The 22,310-nt window shown below is 28.1% G+C and overlaps 1 protein-coding gene across 2 annotated transcripts in view; it reads right to left on the bottom strand.

The window, feature by feature from the left end:
- The window catches only part of LOC111615924 (DNA polymerase epsilon catalytic subunit A-like), a 75,801-nt gene extending 53,752 nt beyond the window's left edge, over positions 1–22,049 (bottom strand). Inside the window, exons 1-7 of one of the 2 annotated variants that reach the window (XM_023357463.1) lie at positions 21,790–22,049; positions 20,131–20,202; positions 14,656–14,769; positions 14,373–14,585; positions 14,175–14,282; positions 13,850–13,978; positions 9,922–10,024 (exon numbers count right to left, since the gene is read on the bottom strand). In XM_023357463.1, the coding sequence (XP_023213231.1) occupies positions 9,922–10,024; positions 13,850–13,978; positions 14,175–14,282; positions 14,373–14,585; positions 14,656–14,769; positions 20,131–20,202; positions 21,790–21,930 (880 nt within the window). In that variant the 5' untranslated portion in view covers positions 21,931–22,049. Of the gene's footprint in view, positions 1–2,630; positions 2,730–9,921; positions 10,025–13,849; positions 13,979–14,174; positions 14,283–14,372; positions 14,586–14,655; positions 14,770–20,130; positions 20,203–21,789 lie in introns of those variants that run through there. The other variant, XM_023357394.1, reaches the window with a different exon arrangement.
- Positions 22,050–22,310: the final 261 nt, after the last annotated feature.

The raw sequence follows: 22,310 nt of genomic DNA, 5'->3' as shown, positions 1-22,310 counted from the left end.
TCCTATATAAGAGATCGTCTTATATGCGAGTAAATATGATATTTAAAATAAATTTTTAAAACAGAGAAAATTTTAGGAAAGAGAAAAGAAATAACAGATACTAACAAATGATAACATTTTCTTTTCTAACAACACTCTTTCATTCAACCCAGGAAGTTGTGAAGAAAAATTCAGATTGGATGTTAGCAATCTCTTTATTCGACATTACCAATTTTGGAAGTTGGGGTCATAAAGGATGGTCTAGTTCAAAGTTGTCCAGTTCAGTCACTTTAAGAGAGACTAGGAGTCCTCTTGTCTAGTTTATCAATTAGTTTTGCCCAAAAAAGGAAAAACACAATCTCTCCTATTTACAATGTCCAGTTCAATGGTCATTCTTCAGTCTGGTTCCACAACTAGTTCCAGTCCAGTCCCGTAGCTCCTCAACCATTCCAGCTGCTATGGAAGTTGTCCTTCAAACCAATAATCACAGCCCAGGCGGAAATAGAGAAGAATAAACACAAACTTTAAAGTTAGGAATAATTGCTCTCATTAAGGACATATTTCAAGAGAAATGAAGACATTCAACATTGAAGGTATTTATCCGTGCATGACCAATGTAAACTGTCATGAGCAGTAGAATTTAGTCATTACAATAGCTTTGAAGTAGAAATTTGATAAGAGCATATAAGTATGTAGTATATCATTTTATAATCAGTTTATAGTTAAGAGCATCTTTATGTAAATTATAATTCATTTCATTTTGTATAATCAAAGAAATATATACTCCTGTCAATAAGCTGTCCTGTCCTGCCAACATTCAGCCTCATACAGGCTGTTCACACATGTTCAAAAAAAAAAAAAAAAGGGTTTGTGTTTCCCAATAAAAACATGGTGGTGTCAGAAGTAATAGGGAGTGCTCCTCAGATTTCACAACTACCATCCTGCTTTCCTCAATTTGATGATGCCATCTCTCTCAAACATCAGCTGTATATAATGTCTTTGCACAACTGAGTCATATAGGAGTACCTGGTGATCCTGAACACAGTGAGCCTCTGCAACCTTTTTATAGGATACTAGGGTAGCAATTTTAAAGAACTTTGGTAGTATTAATTGGTGTAGTCAGGTAACAACTATAATTATTCAGTTTCTTTCTGAGATATAGCTTGTATGGTAAATTTTGTAGTAATTTGTCGATTCCATCTGGATGTATTACTTTTTAGTCAATGAGTATATTACAGTATTAATGTAAAATACATATTTTAAGATTTGAAATAAACTTCTTTATAATTTATTGTATTTAATAATTATTTCATTATTGCAATTATCACAAAGTGAATGAAATCTTTTTACTTTCATTTGCATTAATGTTAAGATTCTTAAAATATCTATTAATTTATTTTGTGTAAATACAAGGTGTGGCAATTTAATTCCTGAAATGTATCTTTAAAAAATGTGTGTGGAACTGTATACTAGTGGGTACTATGGTCTTCGAAGTAAATCCCCTTGTGCATCTATACACTGACTTAAATGGCATTCCCATTTCTGCAAGCAGGCCTGAAACTCATTTTTCAGAATTCTATTGAGTCTCACATTCTGTTGGATATCAGTTATATTAGAAAATATTCATTCCTTCAGTGTAGCTTTTAATTTTAGAAATAGCTAGAAGTCATAGAAAGCTGAGTCAGATGAATAGGCAAGAGATCCAAATGGGTAATGACTTTTTCGGCCAGAAAGTGTCTCACCATGAACACAATGACTTGATGCACTGTCATGATGAATGATCCACTTGTCAGGACACAGTTTGGGTCTTTTTCTTTGAATCAAATCTTGTAATCTCTTCAGCACTTCTAAAAAGCATTGTTGGTTGATTGATTGATTGTCTCTATTCAATAAATTCTTAATGGACTATTCCTTTGTTTTTGGCTATTCACTTCTAGGGTCATCTGTCACATCTTGTCTATTTCTGAATCTCTTATTCCACTCAACACATTTGACTTTTTCATGGTATTATTTCACTACAACATGCCAGTTTCAACAGTTGTAATGTTTCAGTAGCACTTTTTCTATTTTCAACACGAAATGTAATATTAATGCACTGCTCTAAATTTCAGTCACTCATTTTTATACCAAAGTGCACAGATATTTATTACCTTCCCAATGGATAACTAATAACTGACTATCATCTTGAAATTTATGTACAGGTTAGTTCAAACAAGTTCAAAATCATGTGAATATTTATACAATTACGTCATATGCAACACTACACAGCCATTCTGGAAATTAAACTGTCATACCTTGTATGAGAAGTTAATTCAAAATTGCATTACAAAAGTCATTTAAATTATTTTCTAAGAATTACAATAACGCTTTCAAATGAATCATAAAATACCTCATAAAAAGTAATAAATATCAATTAGTTAAAATGTAAATGTTTTTATTTTGATACACTACATGATATGAATAGTATAAACAACAGAAAGCTTTTCAATAAAAAAAACAAAGAATTTATTTAGTAATAAAATGAAATGTTAAAAATTAACATACCAACTCAAATTTTATAAATCCTGAGAACATAGAACAGATGCAGTACATATATTTATACTTGTAAAAATACTTTTATTAATTAATAAGACATCCTGATTTTTACTTACTATATTCTCCTCTCCATGTCCATGGCATTACTCTCTGACATCTTGCACCAGGTTTATTAAAATCACAGGCTGCACAAGCTGCTTCATCAACAATAGCTGATGGCTACAATAATAATAAAATTAATATAACCAAATACTGCATTATTTAATGAAATATGATTTACTCTCATTTAAGTTAGATAAAATATTACTCTATATGAAATAAAAAGTAATAAAAATGATTCTGTTTAAGATTTAATAAAGATCATTAAAAAGTATACTATAAAAACAAAACAATCTTAAAGAAGATAAAGTTTAGCTTTAATTCATAGTCATCAAATTTTTCAGTCATAAAAATAATCAAAGTGTAAGTGGTAATAATTTAAACACTGTGTAAAGCAGATCATGAAAATTTCTGTTATAATTATTTATACTTTGAATGTTTGTTTACTTTATGTTTAATGAATGAAATTAATGTTTAATGAATGTTTATTTATTTACACTTGCTTGTAACAGGCTAGAACTCTAAATTTTCTTATAAATTATTAAAAACTAAATAACAATATCATAAATTTTATACATTTTGTAAATGTTTTAACTATGTATAATTAAAAACTTTTTATTATGTATGTTTAAAGTTGTTTTAACAGCACAATAAAAGAATAACAGTCTAGATAAAGAAAAACAAAGTTAAGAAATGATTAACAAGATAAATTTTGAATTGGTCTAGGAAGAACATGGATAAAAGTGTTATGTGGAAAAACTAACTAATTGAAGTACCTATAAAATAATAATTGATGAAAATTATAGGTGAAAATAATTTTGGGAATCCAAATCTTATTTGTGCCACCTCACATGAAATCAATATAAAATAGATGACCTAGCTTATTAAGCAAAAGGCTGACAATATATGCATTAGTAGTCAACCAAGGATTGAAAAATAGTGAAGAAGAGAGATCTCAAAACTAAGCTAGACAAAATAAAGTTAGTGGCACAACAAGATTCCCTTTCTGGTAGCTAAATTTTTTACTAGCTTATCAAAATGGTGTTTATAAGTTTTCAATAGGAATAATCTTTCTAAAAACCTATAACCGGCATAAAATATGTTCAATTGCTTATGCTAACGTTTTCGGATCCCACTGGGTCCTTCATCAGGCTATGTTCTATTTGCAACGATCTGTTAGAATGTCGCTACATAATCTAGATTACGTAGCGACTGGAGATTCGAAGATACGTGATTCCCAATGGAACTCGAAATACAATATTTGAAATTTCGTTCCAAAGACAGCTGACATTCTAACAGATCATTGCAAATAGAACATAGCCTAATGAAGGACCCAGTGGGATCCGAAAACGTTAGCGTAAGCAATTAAACATATTTCACGCTGGTTATAGGTTTTTAGAAGATTATTTGTATTGTTCCGGTGTGCGTCGATTAATTATTTATTTCAATAGGAAATAAATATAGCATTTATAGAAGTTTTTAAGGGTGATACTAAAATTGTTTAAAGAAATACCAAAATGAATTGAACTATATTATTTCTCTTAAGTNAGTCGAACGGTGCACACTCGGTAAGTAATCCTACAATTTTTTGTTTATAGCATAGTTTATACGGATTATTCTCAAAAAAATATACGTATTTTGGAAATGTTGAGTCGAATTAGTCTAGAATCGATTAATTTTATGGAAGAAAACCTTTCAAACAGCCGTAGTCCGTAAAGTGCATACATGCCAGGCTGTGATTGGCAAGGACTCGTACAAAATGGATTCATAAAGAACGGAACGTATCTACCATGTTATAGGGGAGTCGACTGTAGTTCTTAATTGTAACTTCTTTATTTGTGACAGAGATCTTAAAGACATAAGTGATAAATTTTGAAAATTTTTTTATTATTTCTAACTTCTTCATATTATTTGAGCATCATTAATGATTTGGTATTTCAACTATTACTCATAATTTGATATCATTTATGTTTAACTGTTCAGTTATTCTAATTTTATCATTGACAATACAACTTTCTTAAATATACTTTATCTTATAATTTAAACAATACATGTCTACTTTAAAATTTAAGGCAATATTAAATTTATTATCATTACCTAAAATAATATTAATTAAATTTGTACACTTATTATATGAAGATATATCTTAATCAGATTCCAATAATCTTGTAGTATCACTTCTGTTATTGACATGATGAAAATAGATTGTGTTGAGTTGAGAATATCAAACAAGTGAACAGAGAAAAGCATGTTCATTCCATACCAACATACATTCAACTATGGAAAAGAATACAATAGCTCTCTGGGTGAGTGAATACAAGCTTCCTTTGTATTCAAAGGAAAATAAGGGGTGCGACAATCACATACTTTACAAATGCTCTAATAGTTATTAAGAGTAATATACACATAGTAAACTCTTATTGCAGATAAACTGAAAATTTCAATGCAATTTTATCTTGAAACGAAACAAAATTTTCAAATTATTTTTTATAACAAACATATTTGAGATGAGATAGAAACATTGTCTCTCTCACTATGTCATAAGATAAAAACACTTCATTAAAACTAAAATTATAACATTAGAACTTTTAAATTTTATCCATTCAGAGAAAAAAAATTCATAAAGTGATCAATTAGGTCATTCAAATTCAAAAATATTGCATTTCATACAATGCAAATGATCACTCTCATCTCTCCTAGTGGCTTAATTATAAAAACAAAGTCAAACAAAACAGGAAAAAGTGTTACTGTAATATTGTTTGTGTGAGAAAAGAATTAAAAAATTTGTGATTAATATACTTTACTGAACCTCTAAGATTTATTAGTAAATTTTAAATACCAATCTTTCTGCAAGAAGGTTCAATATAACATACTATCACTTTTTCTTTTGATTTTACTTGCTTTTATTGGTTATTCTTTTACTATTGTTTGAAAGAAAACTATTGAACATATAAAGCTTGAAAGCACACGGATCATGAGATCGTGTTTAAAAAATTCTGAGAACTTAAATAATTTTTATTGCATAATAAGAATCATTTAGCTTTTTTAAGTTTTAAATTTATGGATATTGTAGCTTTTAAAACTCTCTGAAACTGATAAAAATTAATGCAATATTAAATCATATTTCATTTCTTCATAGCAAATGTTTTTGGATAACTTACTGACTAGTACTATTTTAATAGATTACAAAAAATAGAAAACAATCATCATAAAAATAAATAGTTAAATATAGAGAATTATTTCAAAAATCACTTTTATCACAACAGATTTTAAGAATAATATCTAAATTGTTATTTCTAGTTTGATTTGCTGTAAGCTCAAATTGCAATTAACTTGGATTTTCTTTTGAATAATCATTTATTTAATTCTTTCTTGGATTATCAGTGAATTTGACAGTATGTTTTCCTTCATTATATTTAGAATGTAGGAGTAAATATTTCTATTTCTAATCATAAAAAAATCACGTAATAGTACTCTAATTAAATGCATGATGTTATTTACATGGTTCCTACTCAAATTTCTGTTTTAAATTCCACAATGTTTCCTGGCCCTCATATCCCTTGACACATTAACCCAATAAAACAGCATTTTACTTACTATCCACATGCTCTATTGCTTTTTCAGCTTTTTAATTGTTATTTTTCTAATTAAAAAGTGTATATTTTTATTATCACTGAATTATTAAAATTAAAACTAATATGTCTTATTAAATAAAAGTAATTTTTCCTATTATTAATCCACAACTGTAAAACTACAAGGTCATACAAAATAAATGTTACAATTTTAAATTACTAATTACCATTATAATTACATTATTATGCATTGTACATCAATTGATACAATTACTATTCAAGTTTCATCTACCATCTGCATATTTGAATGCAGATGGTAGATGAAACTGAATCTTTTTGTCTACTGCCTCTAGGAAGTGTTGTAAGCAAAAATGACAACTTTGCAACAGAGAAGGCATTTTGTGTTCTGCAGTCCACAAAGTCTGAATCAGTCATGATGGTGCAAACAAGAATATTTGCCTTACATAGTCGATCACTTAAACTGTCTGCAAAACACTATAAAAAAATCACATTACACAATGATGACTGTTTTTACCTCTGCAAACTGTAAAATAGGAAATGCTTTCTCTATTGCAGAATTGTCATTTTTGTTTAGTGCTTTCTAGAGGCAGCAGATGAAAAATATTTGTATGCAGATGGTAGATGAAAGTAGAGAATTTACTCAATTGATTGATGTACATTACATACTTCTCAAGTAATAATTAATATAATTACAATAATTGATTTAAAAGCTTCTTGCCCTGGTTGTATTAATGTCTTTATGTAAACATAAAATTGCTATAACAGACTTATCGTACAATAATGTATAATGATGATAAGTCCGTTATAGCAATTTTAAGCTCACATAGAAGACATAATTACAATAATTTAAAATGATAGCATTTGTTTTGGAAGATCCCATATATGACTTTGAAAAAAACAAAAAAGCCATTATTTATTTATTCNCTTAAAGTTTAAAACGCCAGTAATTTTTGCAGGACAATATGTGCATTTACATGCATTTGATATTTTATTTGTGATTAAATGAAATAAAATTAGAATTGTATTAATAAATCTAATTTTCTTTATTTTGATCTTTAAAGTCACACCTCATCCTATATAAGAGATCGTCTTATATGCGAGTAAATATGATATTTAAAATAAATTTTTAAAACAGAGAAAATTTTAGGAAAGAGAAAAGAAATAACAGATACTAACAAATGATAACATTTTCTTTTCTAACAACACTCTTTCATGAGATGGTTATTCAACCCAGGAAGTTGTGAAGAAAAATTCAGATTGGATGTTAGCAATCTCTTTATTCGACATTACCAATTTTGGAAGTTGGGGTCATAAAGGATGGTCTAGTTCAAAGTTGTCCAGTTCAGTCACTTTAAGAGAGACTAGGAGTCCTCTTGTCTAGTTTATCAATTAGTTTTGCCCAAAAAAGGAAAAACACAATCTCTCCTATTTACAATGTCCAGTTCAATGGTCATTCTTCAGTCTGGTTCCACAACTAGTTCCAGTCCAGTCCCGTAGCTCCTCAACCATTCCAGCTGCTATGGAAGTTGTCCTTCAAACCAATAATCACAGCCCAGGCGGAAATAGAGAAGAATAAACACAAACTTTAAAGTTAGGAATAATTGCTCTCATTAAGGACATATTTCAAGAGAAATGAAGACATTCAACATTGAAGGTATTTATCCGTGCATGACCAATGTAAACTGTCATGAGCAGTAGAATTTAGTCATTACAATAGCTTTGAAGTAGAAATTTGATAAGAGCATATAAGTATGTAGTATATCATTTTATAATCAGTTTATAGTTAAGAGCATCTTTATGTAAATTATAATTCATTTCATTTTGTATAATCAAAGAAATATATACTCCTGTCAATAAGCTGTCCTGTCCTGCCAACATTCAGCCTCATACAGGCTGTTCACACATGTTCAAAAAAAAAAAAAAAAAAGGGTTTGTGTTTCCCAATAAAAACATGGTGGTGTCAGAAGTAATAGGGAGTGCTTCTCAGATTTCACAACTACCATCCTGCTTTCCTCAATTTGATGATGCCATCTCTCTCAAACATCAGCTGTATATAATGTCTTTGCACAACTGAGTCATATAGGAGTACCTGGTGATCCTGAACACAGTGAGCCTCTGCAACCTTTTTATAGGATACTAGGGTAGCAATTTTAAAGAACTTTGGTAGTATTAATTGGTGTAGTCAGGTAACAACTATAATTATTCAGTTTCTTTCTGAGATATAGCTTGTATGGTAAATTTTGTAGTAATTTGTCGATTCCATCTGGATGTATTACTTTTTAGTCAATGAGTATATTACAGTATTAATGTAAAATACATATTTTAAGATTTGAAATAAACTTCTTTATAATTTATTGTATTTAATAATTATTTCATTATTGCAATTATCACAAAGTGAATGAAATCTTTTTACTTTCATTTGCATTAATGTTAAGATTCTTAAAATATCTATTAATTTATTTTGTGTAAATACAAGGTGTGGCAATTTAATTCCTGAAATGTATCTTTAAAAAATGTGTGTGGAACTGTATACTAGTGGGTACTATGGTCTTCGAAGTAAATCCCCTTGTGCATCTATACACTGACTTAAATGGCATTCCCATTTCTGCAAGCAGGCCTGAAACTCATTTTTCAGAATTCTATTGAGTCTCACATTCTGTTGGATATCAGTTATATTAGAAAATATTCATTCCTTCAGTGTAGCTTTTAATTTTAGAAATAGCTAGAAGTCATAGAAAGCTGAGTCAGATGAATAGGCAAGAGATCCAAATGGGTAATGACTTTTTCGGCCAGAAAGTGTCTCACCATGAACACAATGACTTGATGCACTGTCATGATGAATGATCCACTTGTCAGGACACAGTTTGGGTCTTTTTCTTTGAATCAAATCTTGTAATCTCTTCAGCACTTCTAAAAAGCATTGTTGGTTGATTGATTGATTGTCTCTATTCAATAAATTCTTAATGGACTATTCCTTTGTTTTTGGCTATTCACTTCTAGGGTCATCTGTCACATCTTGTCTATTTCTGAATCTCTTATTCCACTCAACACATTTGACTTTTTCATGGTATTATTTCACTACAACATGCCAGTTTCAACAGTTGTAATGTTTCAGTAGCACTTTTTCTATTTTCAACACGAAATGTAATATTAATGCACTGCTCTAAATTTCAGTCACTCATTTTTATACCAAAGTGCACAGATATTTATTACCTTCCCAATGGATAACTAATAACTGACTATCATCTTGAAATTTATGTACAGGTTAGTTCAAACAAGTTCAAAATCATGTGAATATTTATACAATTACGTCATATGCAACACTACACAGCCATTCTGGAAATTAAACTGTCATACCTTGTATGAGAAGTTAATTCAAAATTGCATTACAAAAGTCATTTAAATTATTTTCTAAGAATTACAATAACGCTTTCAAATGAATCATAAAATACCTCATAAAAAGTAATAAATATCAATTAGTTAAAATGTAAATGTTTTTATTTTGATACACTACATGATATGAATAGTATAAACAACAGAAAGCTTTTCAATAAAAAAAAACAAAGAATTTATTTAGTAATAAAATGAAATGTTAAAAATTAACATACCAACTCAAATTTTATAAATCCTGAGAACATAGAACAGATGCAGTACATATATTTATACTTGTAAAAATACTTTTATTAATTAATAAGACATCCTGATTTTTACTTACTATATTCTCCTCTCCATGTCCATGGCATTACTCTCTGACATCTTGCACCAGGTTTATTAAAATCACAGGCTGCACAAGCTGCTTCATCAACAATAGCTGATGGCTACAATAATAATAAAATTAATATAACCAAATACTGCATTATTTAATGAAATATGATTTACTCTCATTTAAGTTAGATAAAATATTACTCTATATGAAATAAAAAGTAATAAAAATGATTCTGTTTAAGATTTAATAAAGATCATTAAAAAGTATACTATAAAAACAAAACAATCTTAAAGAAGATAAAGTTTAGCTTTAATTCATAGTCATCAAATTTTTCAGTCATAAAAATAATCAAAGTGTAAGTGGTAATAATTTAAACACTGTGTAAAGCAGATCATGAAAATTTCTGTTATAATTATTTATACTTTGAATGTTTGTTTACTTTATGTTTAATGAATGAAATTAATGTTTAATGAATGTTTATTTATTTACACTTGCTTGTAACAGGCTAGAACTCTAAATTTTCTTATAAATTATTAAAAACTAAATAACAATATCATAAATTTTATACATTTTGTAAATGTTTTAACTATGTATAATTAAAAACTTTTTATTATGTATGTTTAAAGTTGTTTTAACAGCACAATAAAAGAATAACAGTCTAGATAAAGAAAAACAAAGTTAAGAAATGATTAACAAGATAAATTTTGAATTGGTCTAGGAAGAACATGGATAAAAGTGTTATGTGGAAAAACTAACTAATTGAAGTACCTATAAAATAATAATTGATGAAAATTATAGGTGAAAATAATTTTGGGAATCCAAATCTTATTTGTGCCACCTCACATGAAATCAATATAAAATAGATGACCTAGCTTATTAAGCAAAAGGCTGACAATATATGCATTAGTAGTCAACCAAGGATTGAAAAATAGTGAAGAAGAGAGATCTCAAAACTAAGCTAGACAAAATAAAGTTAGTGGCACAACAAGATTCCCTTTCTGGTAGCTAAATTTTTTACTAGCTTATCAAAATGGTGTTTATAAGTTTTCAATAGGAATAATCTTTCTAAAAACCTATAACCGGCATAAAATATGTTCAATTGCTTATGCTAACGTTTTCGGATCCCACTGGGTCCTTCATCAGGCTATGTTCTATTTGCAACGATCTGTTAGAATGTCGCTACATAATCTAGATTACGTAGCGACTGGAGATTCGAAGATACGTGATTCCCAATGGAACTCGAAATACAATATTTGAAATTTCGTTCCAAAGACAGCTGACATTCTAACAGATCATTGCAAATAGAACATAGCCTAATGAAGGACCCAGTGGGATCCGAAAACGTTAGCGTAAGCAATTGAACATATTTCACGCTGGTTATAGGTTTTTAGAAGATTATTTGTATTGTTCCGGTGTGCGTCGATTAATTATTTATTTCAATAGGAAATAAATATAGCATTTATAGAAGTTTTTAAGGGTGATACTAAAATTGTTTAAAGAAATACCAAAATGAATTGAACTATATTATTTCTCTTAAGTTTCTTTTCTACAGTTTTTAGTTGAATTTAGAAGAAAAAAGTAAGAGGCACATATGTAAGACAAAAACCAATTTACTGAAATATTAAAGCAAACTATCTAAACAATATATAAAAGTGTGTGCATATGCACAAACTTTCATATAAAAATTAAATTACATCTATATTCTACATAGCATTTTGCAGCTTGTTTAATTAGACTGAGCTTATATTTTTAATCAGGAAAAAAATTTTGCTTCAGCATTCTCTAAATACAGGGTGATTCACTGATGGCATTCAGTAGTTTTTTTTCTCTAGAACCATTGGAGATAGTTCCATATATCTTTCTATGAACACTACTCCCAAGTTTTGGCTCTATGGAGGACTTATCACACACTGTTCATGTTGTCAGAGTGTTCACATAGAAGTATGAAGAAGACACAGGTTTATTATGATGACAGTAAGCATTTTCAAGCCTATGTCTACCTACTTCTGTGTGAACACTCCAACAATATAAAAAATATGTGTGATAAGTCCTCCATAGTTAGTGCTCATAGTTCCATATTGTAACATAAGGATAAAAAGCAATTCACCCATCAAGATGGGACTAATTACCAGATTTACAGAGCAGACAAGGGACAATTTTGGGGATCTTGAATGGCCTTGAAAATCGGCAATTTTTGAATAACAAACTAGTTTTCTTTTTAAATTACAAGGAGTGCTTTTGAGTCATTTTATACATTGTATATAAACTTGGTAATTAGTTCCATTTTCCTATCTCTAATAGTTTGAGAAGAAAAACTATATATGTATAGACATTATAAATAAACATTATATACATATTCATCTAAGTTTGTGCATTTTTATATATCATAAACAGTAATATATGACCAAACAATTCAACCTGAAAGAGTTATATGAATTTAAATAACTAATGCTAAAATTGTAATATTAATTTTCTAAATAAATCTAATTGAAATGGATTAGAAATGTGTATTTAATAAACTAACTAATAACTAATAAAATAAATAATAAAAAACCAATTATGATTGTAAACAATTTTAATGCTAATTTTAAAAAGCCTATTTTACTGCTTTAAAATAAATAAACTCCAGTAAAATTTAAAACAATTCACTAAAAATTCAGTTACGTTATTCATTTTAAAGTCACAAGAATAATAATTATGGCACTGACTTTTCATTTTAACTACCTTATCATTGAAAAATATCCTCTTAGAAAGAAAAAATGAATACAAAGTATCAACATCTTAGATTAATTGTTATAGCTTAGGACATTTTACCTCTGTCTTCTGATAAATTTTTAACAGTTTAGAAACATTCTTGATATTTAAAAGGTATCAAACATTCCTGAGATGTAAAGATAAGTTGAAACGAATCGGCAATTTTTTATTATGCTGTCAAATTAAGACAGCATAATAAGAAATTATGCTGTCTTAATTTCTTCTTTTTTTTTAAAAGTTTTAATAATTTTATAAAACTATTTTTGTTATCTTTTCAAATGGAACTTTTATCACCTTTTAATGGTAGTTAAAATAAAAGATTGGTATCATTTTGTTGTTTCTAAGCTTAAAAATGAAAGAAACTGAATTTGTATAAATTAGCGATACATTTCACTTAGGTTAGTGAAACTGTCCTCTAGAAATATTCCTTAAATGGACTTTCTAACTTATAAAATTGATGTTAATATTATTAAAAGTAAATGAAAACCTGTTAATCCATTCTGAATGAGCTAAATGTTTTTATAATTAAATCATAGATTCATAATTATTTTAAATTTAAACCATTCATTTAATTAAAACCAATATCTTTGCTATATACATAGTAAACAATTATCAGATACATTCATCTATCAAACTATTTTAAAGCCAATTAGATATACAACAATTTTAAATTTAAATTAATTTAATTCTAATTATTAAATTTATCAAGATATAATAACTTAATTGTCTACCTTAGTCAAACTGATTTGTATCTAATTAGTTATTAGTCTTAATATAGCCAAATACATACAGTAATCCAGTAGATTGTTTGGCAATACTTTTGTTATATAGAAAGAATTAGAATGAAGCAGATTAATTATTTAAATCTTTCTTTCCTAAATCATATCTTTCTGATATTATCTATTAGAAATCATTGTATTTAGAATATATATTAATAGCAATATTCAAATTATAACTAAAAAAAAACATAGTTATTAAGGATAATATTAATGAAAGAGTTATTATACCCATAATTCGATTTACATATACTGTGACACTTAGCAAAAACATTGAGTTTTCCTCAAAAAGTGTTATCGAAAAAATCTTTTAAGGTAAGGATCTTCCTAAATCATGGCTTATCTAACTTATACATAAACCTAAAACTGGTTATACTAGTTATACTAATATCAGTAAGTTTACTTACCTGTAAACGATTAGTAAGAATAATATTTGGATACATAGCACCAACGTCTAAATGATATATGATGGGATTTTCAAGTCTTGTGGGACAGTCTCTTAAATGTGATAATTTCTTGATTATGTCTTCTGACACCTGACAAGTAATTTTTTACATGTTATACACTTATTTATATTGTAAAAAATGTTATTAATTTCATAGATTAGACCTGTTTACCAAATTCTTTCTTAAAAGATTTTTAAAAAAAACTTTCTCAGTCCTTAAGGTTAATGTAACATTTATTACTATTAAAAAGCAATATTGATGTTTTAAAATTTTAAAACATATTTACCTCATCAAAATTTATAACTTGTTCTAAAGGAATTTTTTCTTCGACTTCAATGGCATATTTTAATTGTCTATCAACGTTATCTATCAACTTTTGAAATGCTTCTGGAATCTGAATATGTATAAAAATTAAAATTTTAATAAAAACTGAAAATCAATATCAATTCTAACTTTAACTCAAAATAAATTATTGAATACTTACTAATCTAAAACGACATGGCAGATCAGCTCGAAACACTCCGGATTCCAGAGCTTCCACATGTCCGCCGACATAAGTTTCCTGATCCAGTACATGACCATCGTCTGTCAATTTATTTAAAATGGATTCTTGCTTATTAGGAAAAATGATATTTGCGTGAAATGCCTGAACCATTAAAAGTGCCTCGCATAATGTGCCCGATCCTTTTCTTAATACCTGAAGCATTTATTTGAAAGCATTACATTTAAATTTAATGACAAAATTTGCTTTATTATAAAAGTCTAACCTCATCCGGTTCCATAGGAATGATAGTGCACAAAGCAAATATAAAAGGATGAACGTATTTCATATATAGATAATATGTGGCAACAGCATCTGAGACTGAATAATTTGAGAGAATCTGCATTAAGAAATAATAGAAATTATTAATAACTTTAGTAAAGAATTTGTAACTAATAACTTTATTTATTTAGTAAAAACTCCATTTTAAACAAAAACACACACATTACACATAATTTAAAATTACAGTCGACCCCCCCCCATAACACGGGTTCTTATAGTTCGGATTCCTATATGACAGTGAAAAAATTGCGACGGTATCCGTACAAACATCATAAAAAAAAACTCCTATAATTCGGTAAAACGTCATCGGGCAGCCGAACTACTTTCCGCTGTCCAGCACCACGCTACGAAGAGTTTAGGTGGGTAAATTATGTGAGGATTCGAATTCGGACTTTTCGTGTGTTTATATCATTTCACATTGTAGCTATACTTTCATTCAATAACTGTCAACTTTTACACCTGGGAGCTAAACATCTGGTAAGTTCTCAGGCTTTATAACGACGCTTTCTCAGCACCTTTCGACCTAATATCTGCATTTCAACAATCCAACCTGAAAAACAGACAACAAAGTGAGGCAGTCGTCACCATTTCCTCGATCAGACCACTCGATTTTTCCCTGTGCCTCGCCTTTGGATATTTCCTCGCCTAATAACTGTGGAAATAAGAACTGTCGTCCAGAACTGTCTTCTTTTGTGATTTCATACAAGGTATTTATCGCCACACGAAACTTATGTAAACTCTCTCTCTCTCTCAAATCGGGGAAAAACGTAATATCTTAATATCGAATACTTATCAAATTGAGAAATGTATCTAACCGCAGCCCTAATGTATAGCCTATCATTAACCATTAAACAGTTGTTACGTTAAAGTGTCTATGAGTAGGTCACTTCCAGTGCGCTGTGTCTCCTTCTATCTCGACTCTGATCACTCACACACGCGACCACTCACACGCCCGAACGAAACGGTTTCTGTGTCTAGCCATGAAGACACAGTGGTGTCAGTCCTGACGAAACTTGTCATTGCGATGTCGACCCTTCAGTCACGTGGTGCCGAAGAATAGGGAGTCCCTTCGGCATTTACTATCACAATTAAGTTTACTATCATCTGTACAGTATTATATATAAATTAGGTACTGTACATATAATTATATATTAACTTAATTTATTGTAACTTTATTATAATTATATATATACTTTCCGCCGTCCAGCGCTATGCTACGGAGAGTTTAGGCTAGCAAGTTGAGTTTACTATCGTCTGAACAGTATGTAAATTAGGTACCGTAAGTCTAATACAGCACTAATTTTATACATTTCTTGTGAAAGAAACATTTCTTATTCAATGGCCATAAAAATTATTTATATTAATGATGTCTCCAAAGTTCAACGAAGTTTTCGCAGAAAAATAACTTATCAGAAATCACGGCCGCCGTTTGGTGTGCTGCTCCGCGACGAAAACAAGCTTAAGCAACGGCGACGTCGAACGGTGCACACTCGGTAAGTAATCCTACAATTTTTTGTTTATAGCATAGTTTATACGGATTATTGAAAAAAATATACGTATTTTGGAAATGTTGAGTCGAATTAGTCTAGAATCGATTAATTTTATGGAAGAAAACCTTTCAAACAGCCGTAGTCCGTAAAGTGCATACATGCCAGGCTGTGATTGGCAAGGACTCGTACAAAATGGATTCATAAAGAACGGAACGTATCTACCATGTTATAGGGGAGTCGACTGTAGTTCTTAATTGTAACTTCTTTATTTGTGACAGAGATCTTAAAGACATAAGTGATAAATTTTGAAAATTTTTTTATTATTTCTAACTTCTTCATATTATTTGAGCATCATTAATGATTTGGTATTTCAACTATTACTCATAATTTGATATCATTTATGTTTAACTGTTCAGTTATTCTAATTTTATCATTGACAATACAACTTTCTTAAATATACTTTATCTTATAATTTAAACAATACATGTCTACTTTAAAATTTAAGGCAATATTAAATTTATTATCATTACCTAAAATAATATTAATTAAATTTGTACACTTATTATATGAAGATATATCTTAATCAGATTCCAATAATCTTGTAGTATCACTTCTGTTATTGACATGATGAAAATAGATTGTGTTGAGTTGAGAATATCAAACAAGTGAACAGAGAAAAGCATGTTCATTCCATACCAACATACATTCAACTATGGAAAAGAATACAATAGCTCTCTGGGTGAGTGAATACAAGCTTCCTTTGTATTCAAAGGAAAATAAGGGGTGCGACAATCACATACTTTACAAATGCTCTAATAGTTATTAAGAGTAATATACACATAGTAAACTCTTATTGCAGATAAACTGAAAATTTCAATGCAATTTTATCTTGAAACGAAACAAAATTTTCAAATTATTTTTTATAACAAACATATTTGAGATGAGATAGAAACATTGTCTCTCTCACTATGTCATAAGATAAAAACACTTCATTAAAACTAAAATTATAACATTAGAACTTTTAAATTTTATCCATTCAGAGAAAAAAAATTCATAAAGTGATCAATTAGGTCATTCAAATTCAAAAATATTGCATTTCATACAATGCAAATGATCACTCTCATCTCTCCTAGTGGCTTAATTATAAAAACAAAGTCAAACAAAACAGGAAAAAGTGTTACTGTAATATTGTTTGTGTGAGAAAAGAATTAAAAAATTTGTGATTAATATACTTTACTGAACCTCTAAGATTTATTAGTAAATTTTAAATACCAATCTTTCTGCAAGAAGGTTCAATATAACATACTATCACTTTTTCTTTTGATTTTACTTGCTTTTATTGGTTATTCTTTTACTATTGTTTGAAAGAAAACTATTGAACATATAAAGCTTGAAAGCACACGGATCATGAGATCGTGTTTAAAAAATTCTGAGAACTTAAATAATTTTTATTGCATAATAAGAATCATTTAGCTTTTTTAAGTTTTAAATTTATGGATATTGTAGCTTTTAAAACTCTCTGAAACTGATAAAAATTAATGCAATATTAAATCATATTTCATTTCTTCATAGCAAATGTTTTTGGATAACTTACTGACTAGTACTATTTTAATAGATTACAAAAAATAGAAAACAATCATCATAAAAATAAATAGTTAAATATAGAGAATTATTTCAAAAATCACTTTTATCACAACAGATTTTAAGAATAATATCTAAATTGTTATTTCTAGTTTGATTTGCTGTAAGCTCAAATTGCAATTAACTTGGATTTTCTTTTGAATAATCATTTATTTAATTCTTTCTTGGATTATCAGTGAATTTGACAGTATGTTTTCCTTCATTATATTTAGAATGTAGGAGTAAATATTTCTATTTCTAATCATAAAAAAATCACGTAATAGTACTCTAATTAAATGCATGATGTTATTTACATGGTTCCTACTCAAATTTCTGTTTTAAATTCCACAATGTTTCCTGGCCCTCATATCCCTTGACACATTAACCCAATAAAACAGCATTTTACTTACTATCCACATGCTCTATTGCTTTTTCAGCTTTTTAATTGTTATTTTTCTAATTAAAAAGTGTATATTTTTATTATCACTGAATTATTAAAATTAAAACTAATATGTCTTATTAAATAAAAGTAATTTTTCCTATTATTAATCCACAACTGTAAAACTACAAGGTCATACAAAATAAATGTTACAATTTTAAATTACTAATTACCATTATAATTACATTATTATGCATTGTACATCAATTGATACAATTACTATTCAAGTTTCATCTACCATCTGCATATTTGAATGCAGATGGTAGATGAAACTGAATCTTTTTGTCTACTGCCTCTAGGAAGTGTTGTAAGCAAAAATGACAACTTTGCAACAGAGAAGGCATTTTGTGTTCTGCAGTCCACAAAGTCTGAATCAGTCATGATGGTGCAAACAAGAATATTTGCCTTACATAGTCGATCACTTAAACTGTCTGCAAAACACTATAAAAAAATCACATTACACAATGATGACTGTTTTTACCTCTGCAAACTGTAAAATAGGAAATGCTTTCTCTATTGCAGAATTGTCATTTTTGTTTAGTGCTTTCTAGAGGCAGCAGATGAAAAATATTTGTATGCAGATGGTAGATGAAAGTAGAGAATTTACTCAATTGATTGATGTACATTACATACTTCTCAAGTAATAATTAATATAATTACAATAATTGATTTAAAAGCTTCTTGCCCTGGTTGTATTAATGTCTTTATGTAAACATAAAATTGCTATAACAGACTTATCGTACAATAATGTATAATGATGATAAGTCCGTTATAGCAATTTTAAGCTCACATAGAAGACATAATTACAATAATTTAAAATGATAGCATTTGTTTTGGAAGATCCCATATATGACTTTGAAAAAAACAAAAAAGCCATTATTTATTTATTCATTAACAAATCCTATAATCTATTATAAAAGTATAAATTTATTAAATCTGTTCCTTAATAAATTTCCAGAATTTTATAATATATTAATATTAGTGAAAAAAGTCAGAAATTTTGTTATGCAATCAAAATTATTAAAATAAAAAATGATAAATAAGACTATTTAAATTACAAATTAAATATTTATCTTTTTTTTTATCAGTTCACTAACATCTGCCTCAAACTGAGTGTGTAAATAATAATTGTAAGGGAGGGATTCTGAGAAAGCTAAAATATTTTCAAAAAATGTTATTGATATTCGATTATTAAGAGTACTACAGAGTTTTCTCTCAAATTCATAATATTGCATCTTAAAAACCAGAAAATGTTTTAAAATTCAAAAATGACAATTAATAGTGTCATATGAATACATTAGGTACATAGTTTGATCCCCTGGCACATTGTGATGCTCTCCTTCCTATATGATGCATTTTATAATAATTCTTTATGTAAACAATTAATATCAGTTTTAAAATTAATCTGCAACTGTCAGTAAAAGAAGTAAATGTCTGTAATAATTGTCCAAACATTAAACAAAATTCTAAAAAAGTACACAATGTGATCATGATTTATATGGTCTGATTTTAAGTGATTTTAAAACAAAATCTTTCAGTGCAATAGAACAATAGGTCAGTTTTATGCGTAATAAAAATTAATTAACTCATTTTATGCAGTGAAAGTTTAAAAAACTGCCTAAGAACTTGGTCTCTAAATATAGAAAAAAAATGGTGAATAGTATTTACACATAATTATAATAATATAATCAGCCATACCATCAGCAAGCAAAATCAAGAAGACTTTCCCTGACTTTTCAACAGTTTTTGATAAATTTACTGACTTTCCACAACTTTTTCTAAACATTAACAAATGTCTCTGACTTTCTATATACATAGGAACACTATATTTAACTATTTGTGTGAAATAAATAAAAAGTTCTTCACAAACCTGTGGTTGTTCACTGGCCAATCTACACATATCTTCAGGATCGAGTTCTACTGGATCATATCTCAATTTAGCCTGATTAATAGAAATAATAAGTCTCTTATACAAAATTATTGAATTAAAGTTTGAAAATTAAAATACGTAACTTTTTAAAATCTAGAAATTAAATTATGGCTAAATCATTGGTAAAACTATTAATTTTACTTAAATAAATTCATGTATAGAAGAAACACAAAGTCTTCAATATTCATCCTTCTAACATCAATAGAACAACAATATTTCATGGTGAAATTAACCTTCATTTTGAAGCAGAGAAGTGCTTCAAAATGAACAAACTCCCCACAAAATTTCAGAAACTTTCAACAATAGGCACAAGAGTTATTAAGTATCAAACAGGGTGAACAAAACATGCCCCCATACAGAAAAACCCCCCAATATTTTTGCATTTCTTGACATTTCAAGATCCCAAGTCCAAAAATTTTTAAATCTTGGGGTCATATTTTGACTCATTGCAATACTTTTCCACTGTAATATCTAACAGCCAGGAAAGTAAAAATTGTTAAAATTTTTCATATTGAGATGGAAAAGAACCTCAAAATGAAGGTTGATTCAGCCATGAAATATTGTTGTTCTACTGGTGTTAGACGAACAAATATTAAGGACCATGTTTCTTCTATATGTGAATTTATCATCCAATTTTAGTTTTAATAACTGTTATTTTTAATTTAAAAAAATTTATATTTAAGTAATTAAATATTTAAATATAAATTTTAAAGTTTATTTATTTTAAATTTCAACAATTTCAACATTAAATTTCAACATTTACAAAGTATTGAGATGTGCAAATATTATATATAAAATGTATATTCAAATGAATAGTAAATTTATTATGAAGTTTTGTTTAAATAATTTAAAATCTATATTTGCATAAAGCTCAACTAACTACTGTACAACACAAGTTACGTATTTATTTAATTTCATTTCTGCAAAGTACTTTTTATAGTTCAGTTCTATTGTAATAAATTTTTTCTGTTTCTAAAGTACATTTTGCAATGGATCCATTTTAAGTTATATTTAATTGTTTTCCAATAAATTATTCAAAATTTTTATTTTTCTCATACATTAACATTTGAATGACAACTAATCTTGGAGCACTTGGATAGCTTAACTTGTGATGTACCCACCAATTTACAAAGTTTATGGATTGTAGTCCTAATAAAAATCAACCTTTATTAATGTTTTTCGAAAGTTATCGAATTTAGAAAATTGCTACTTAATTAATAAAGTTATTATTTAATAATAATTTTGTGTAATACTTGTAATTACTTTCAATATAAATTAAAAGTAATTTAATAACCTTTGGAAATGTCAATCGTTTTGCTAAAAATCAGACTTTTGGAGTTTTATGTATAAATTGATATAAAAATTTTATTGTCTTGGCCATAATAACTGGCAATTATTAAATAACTTTTACAAAATAAATTAGATACAGAATATTTTTAAAGTTATAAATGTGTTGATGTAAGTTGTCACACATTAATTACGTAGGAATTTAAATCCATAAAATTTTATAATTGCAACAGAAATCAATTTAAATTATTTAAATAATTTTAGGAAGACAATTTACCCATATAAGTTGTATGTAAATATCTAAAAACTTACCTTTGCCACAGCTTTTAGATTTTGACTGCCAACAGGTAAATAACTGTCTCTCTTCACCCAGTGCAAGCAATCCAGATGTATGCAAGGACGACAAGTATAAAAACCATCCCTGTTCTGAGAAAATCCAATCTCTCTCAACATGTCTAAAGAATGAAAGTTGGCTCTTGCTTCAACAAATGGCCTTTAAATTATATAAAAACCATATTAAAATGCAAATATAAATATCTGTATGCATGATAGTTATATTAAAGCCAAATGATTGCCAGATTAGATCAAGTTATATTATCGCTACTATTAATTGCATTAATGTTAAGTAATTTGGCCTAAAGGTAGGTATTAGGCACTATCTCTTATTAAATTTAATAATTGCAATCAAATTAATATTTATTAGGTTCTGGAAGAAAAGANTGAAAGAATTTACATAATACTGGAATTACAAATTCTCCATTTAATGGTATGTATGAGTAGTCTTATATAAAAATATGTAACTATTTGCTTACAGAATGCAACTTCTGTAAGCA

This window comes from Centruroides sculpturatus, unplaced genomic scaffold, assembly GCF_000671375.1.
Source record: "Centruroides sculpturatus isolate CEXI.00-Female unplaced genomic scaffold, Cexi_2.0 scaffold18, whole genome shotgun sequence".
In the NCBI taxonomy this organism is placed as follows: Eukaryota; Metazoa; Arthropoda; class Arachnida; order Scorpiones; family Buthidae; genus Centruroides; species Centruroides sculpturatus.
The sequence above is the reverse complement of the archived record's forward strand: the minus strand, read 5'-3'. Positions and strand labels throughout refer to the sequence as shown.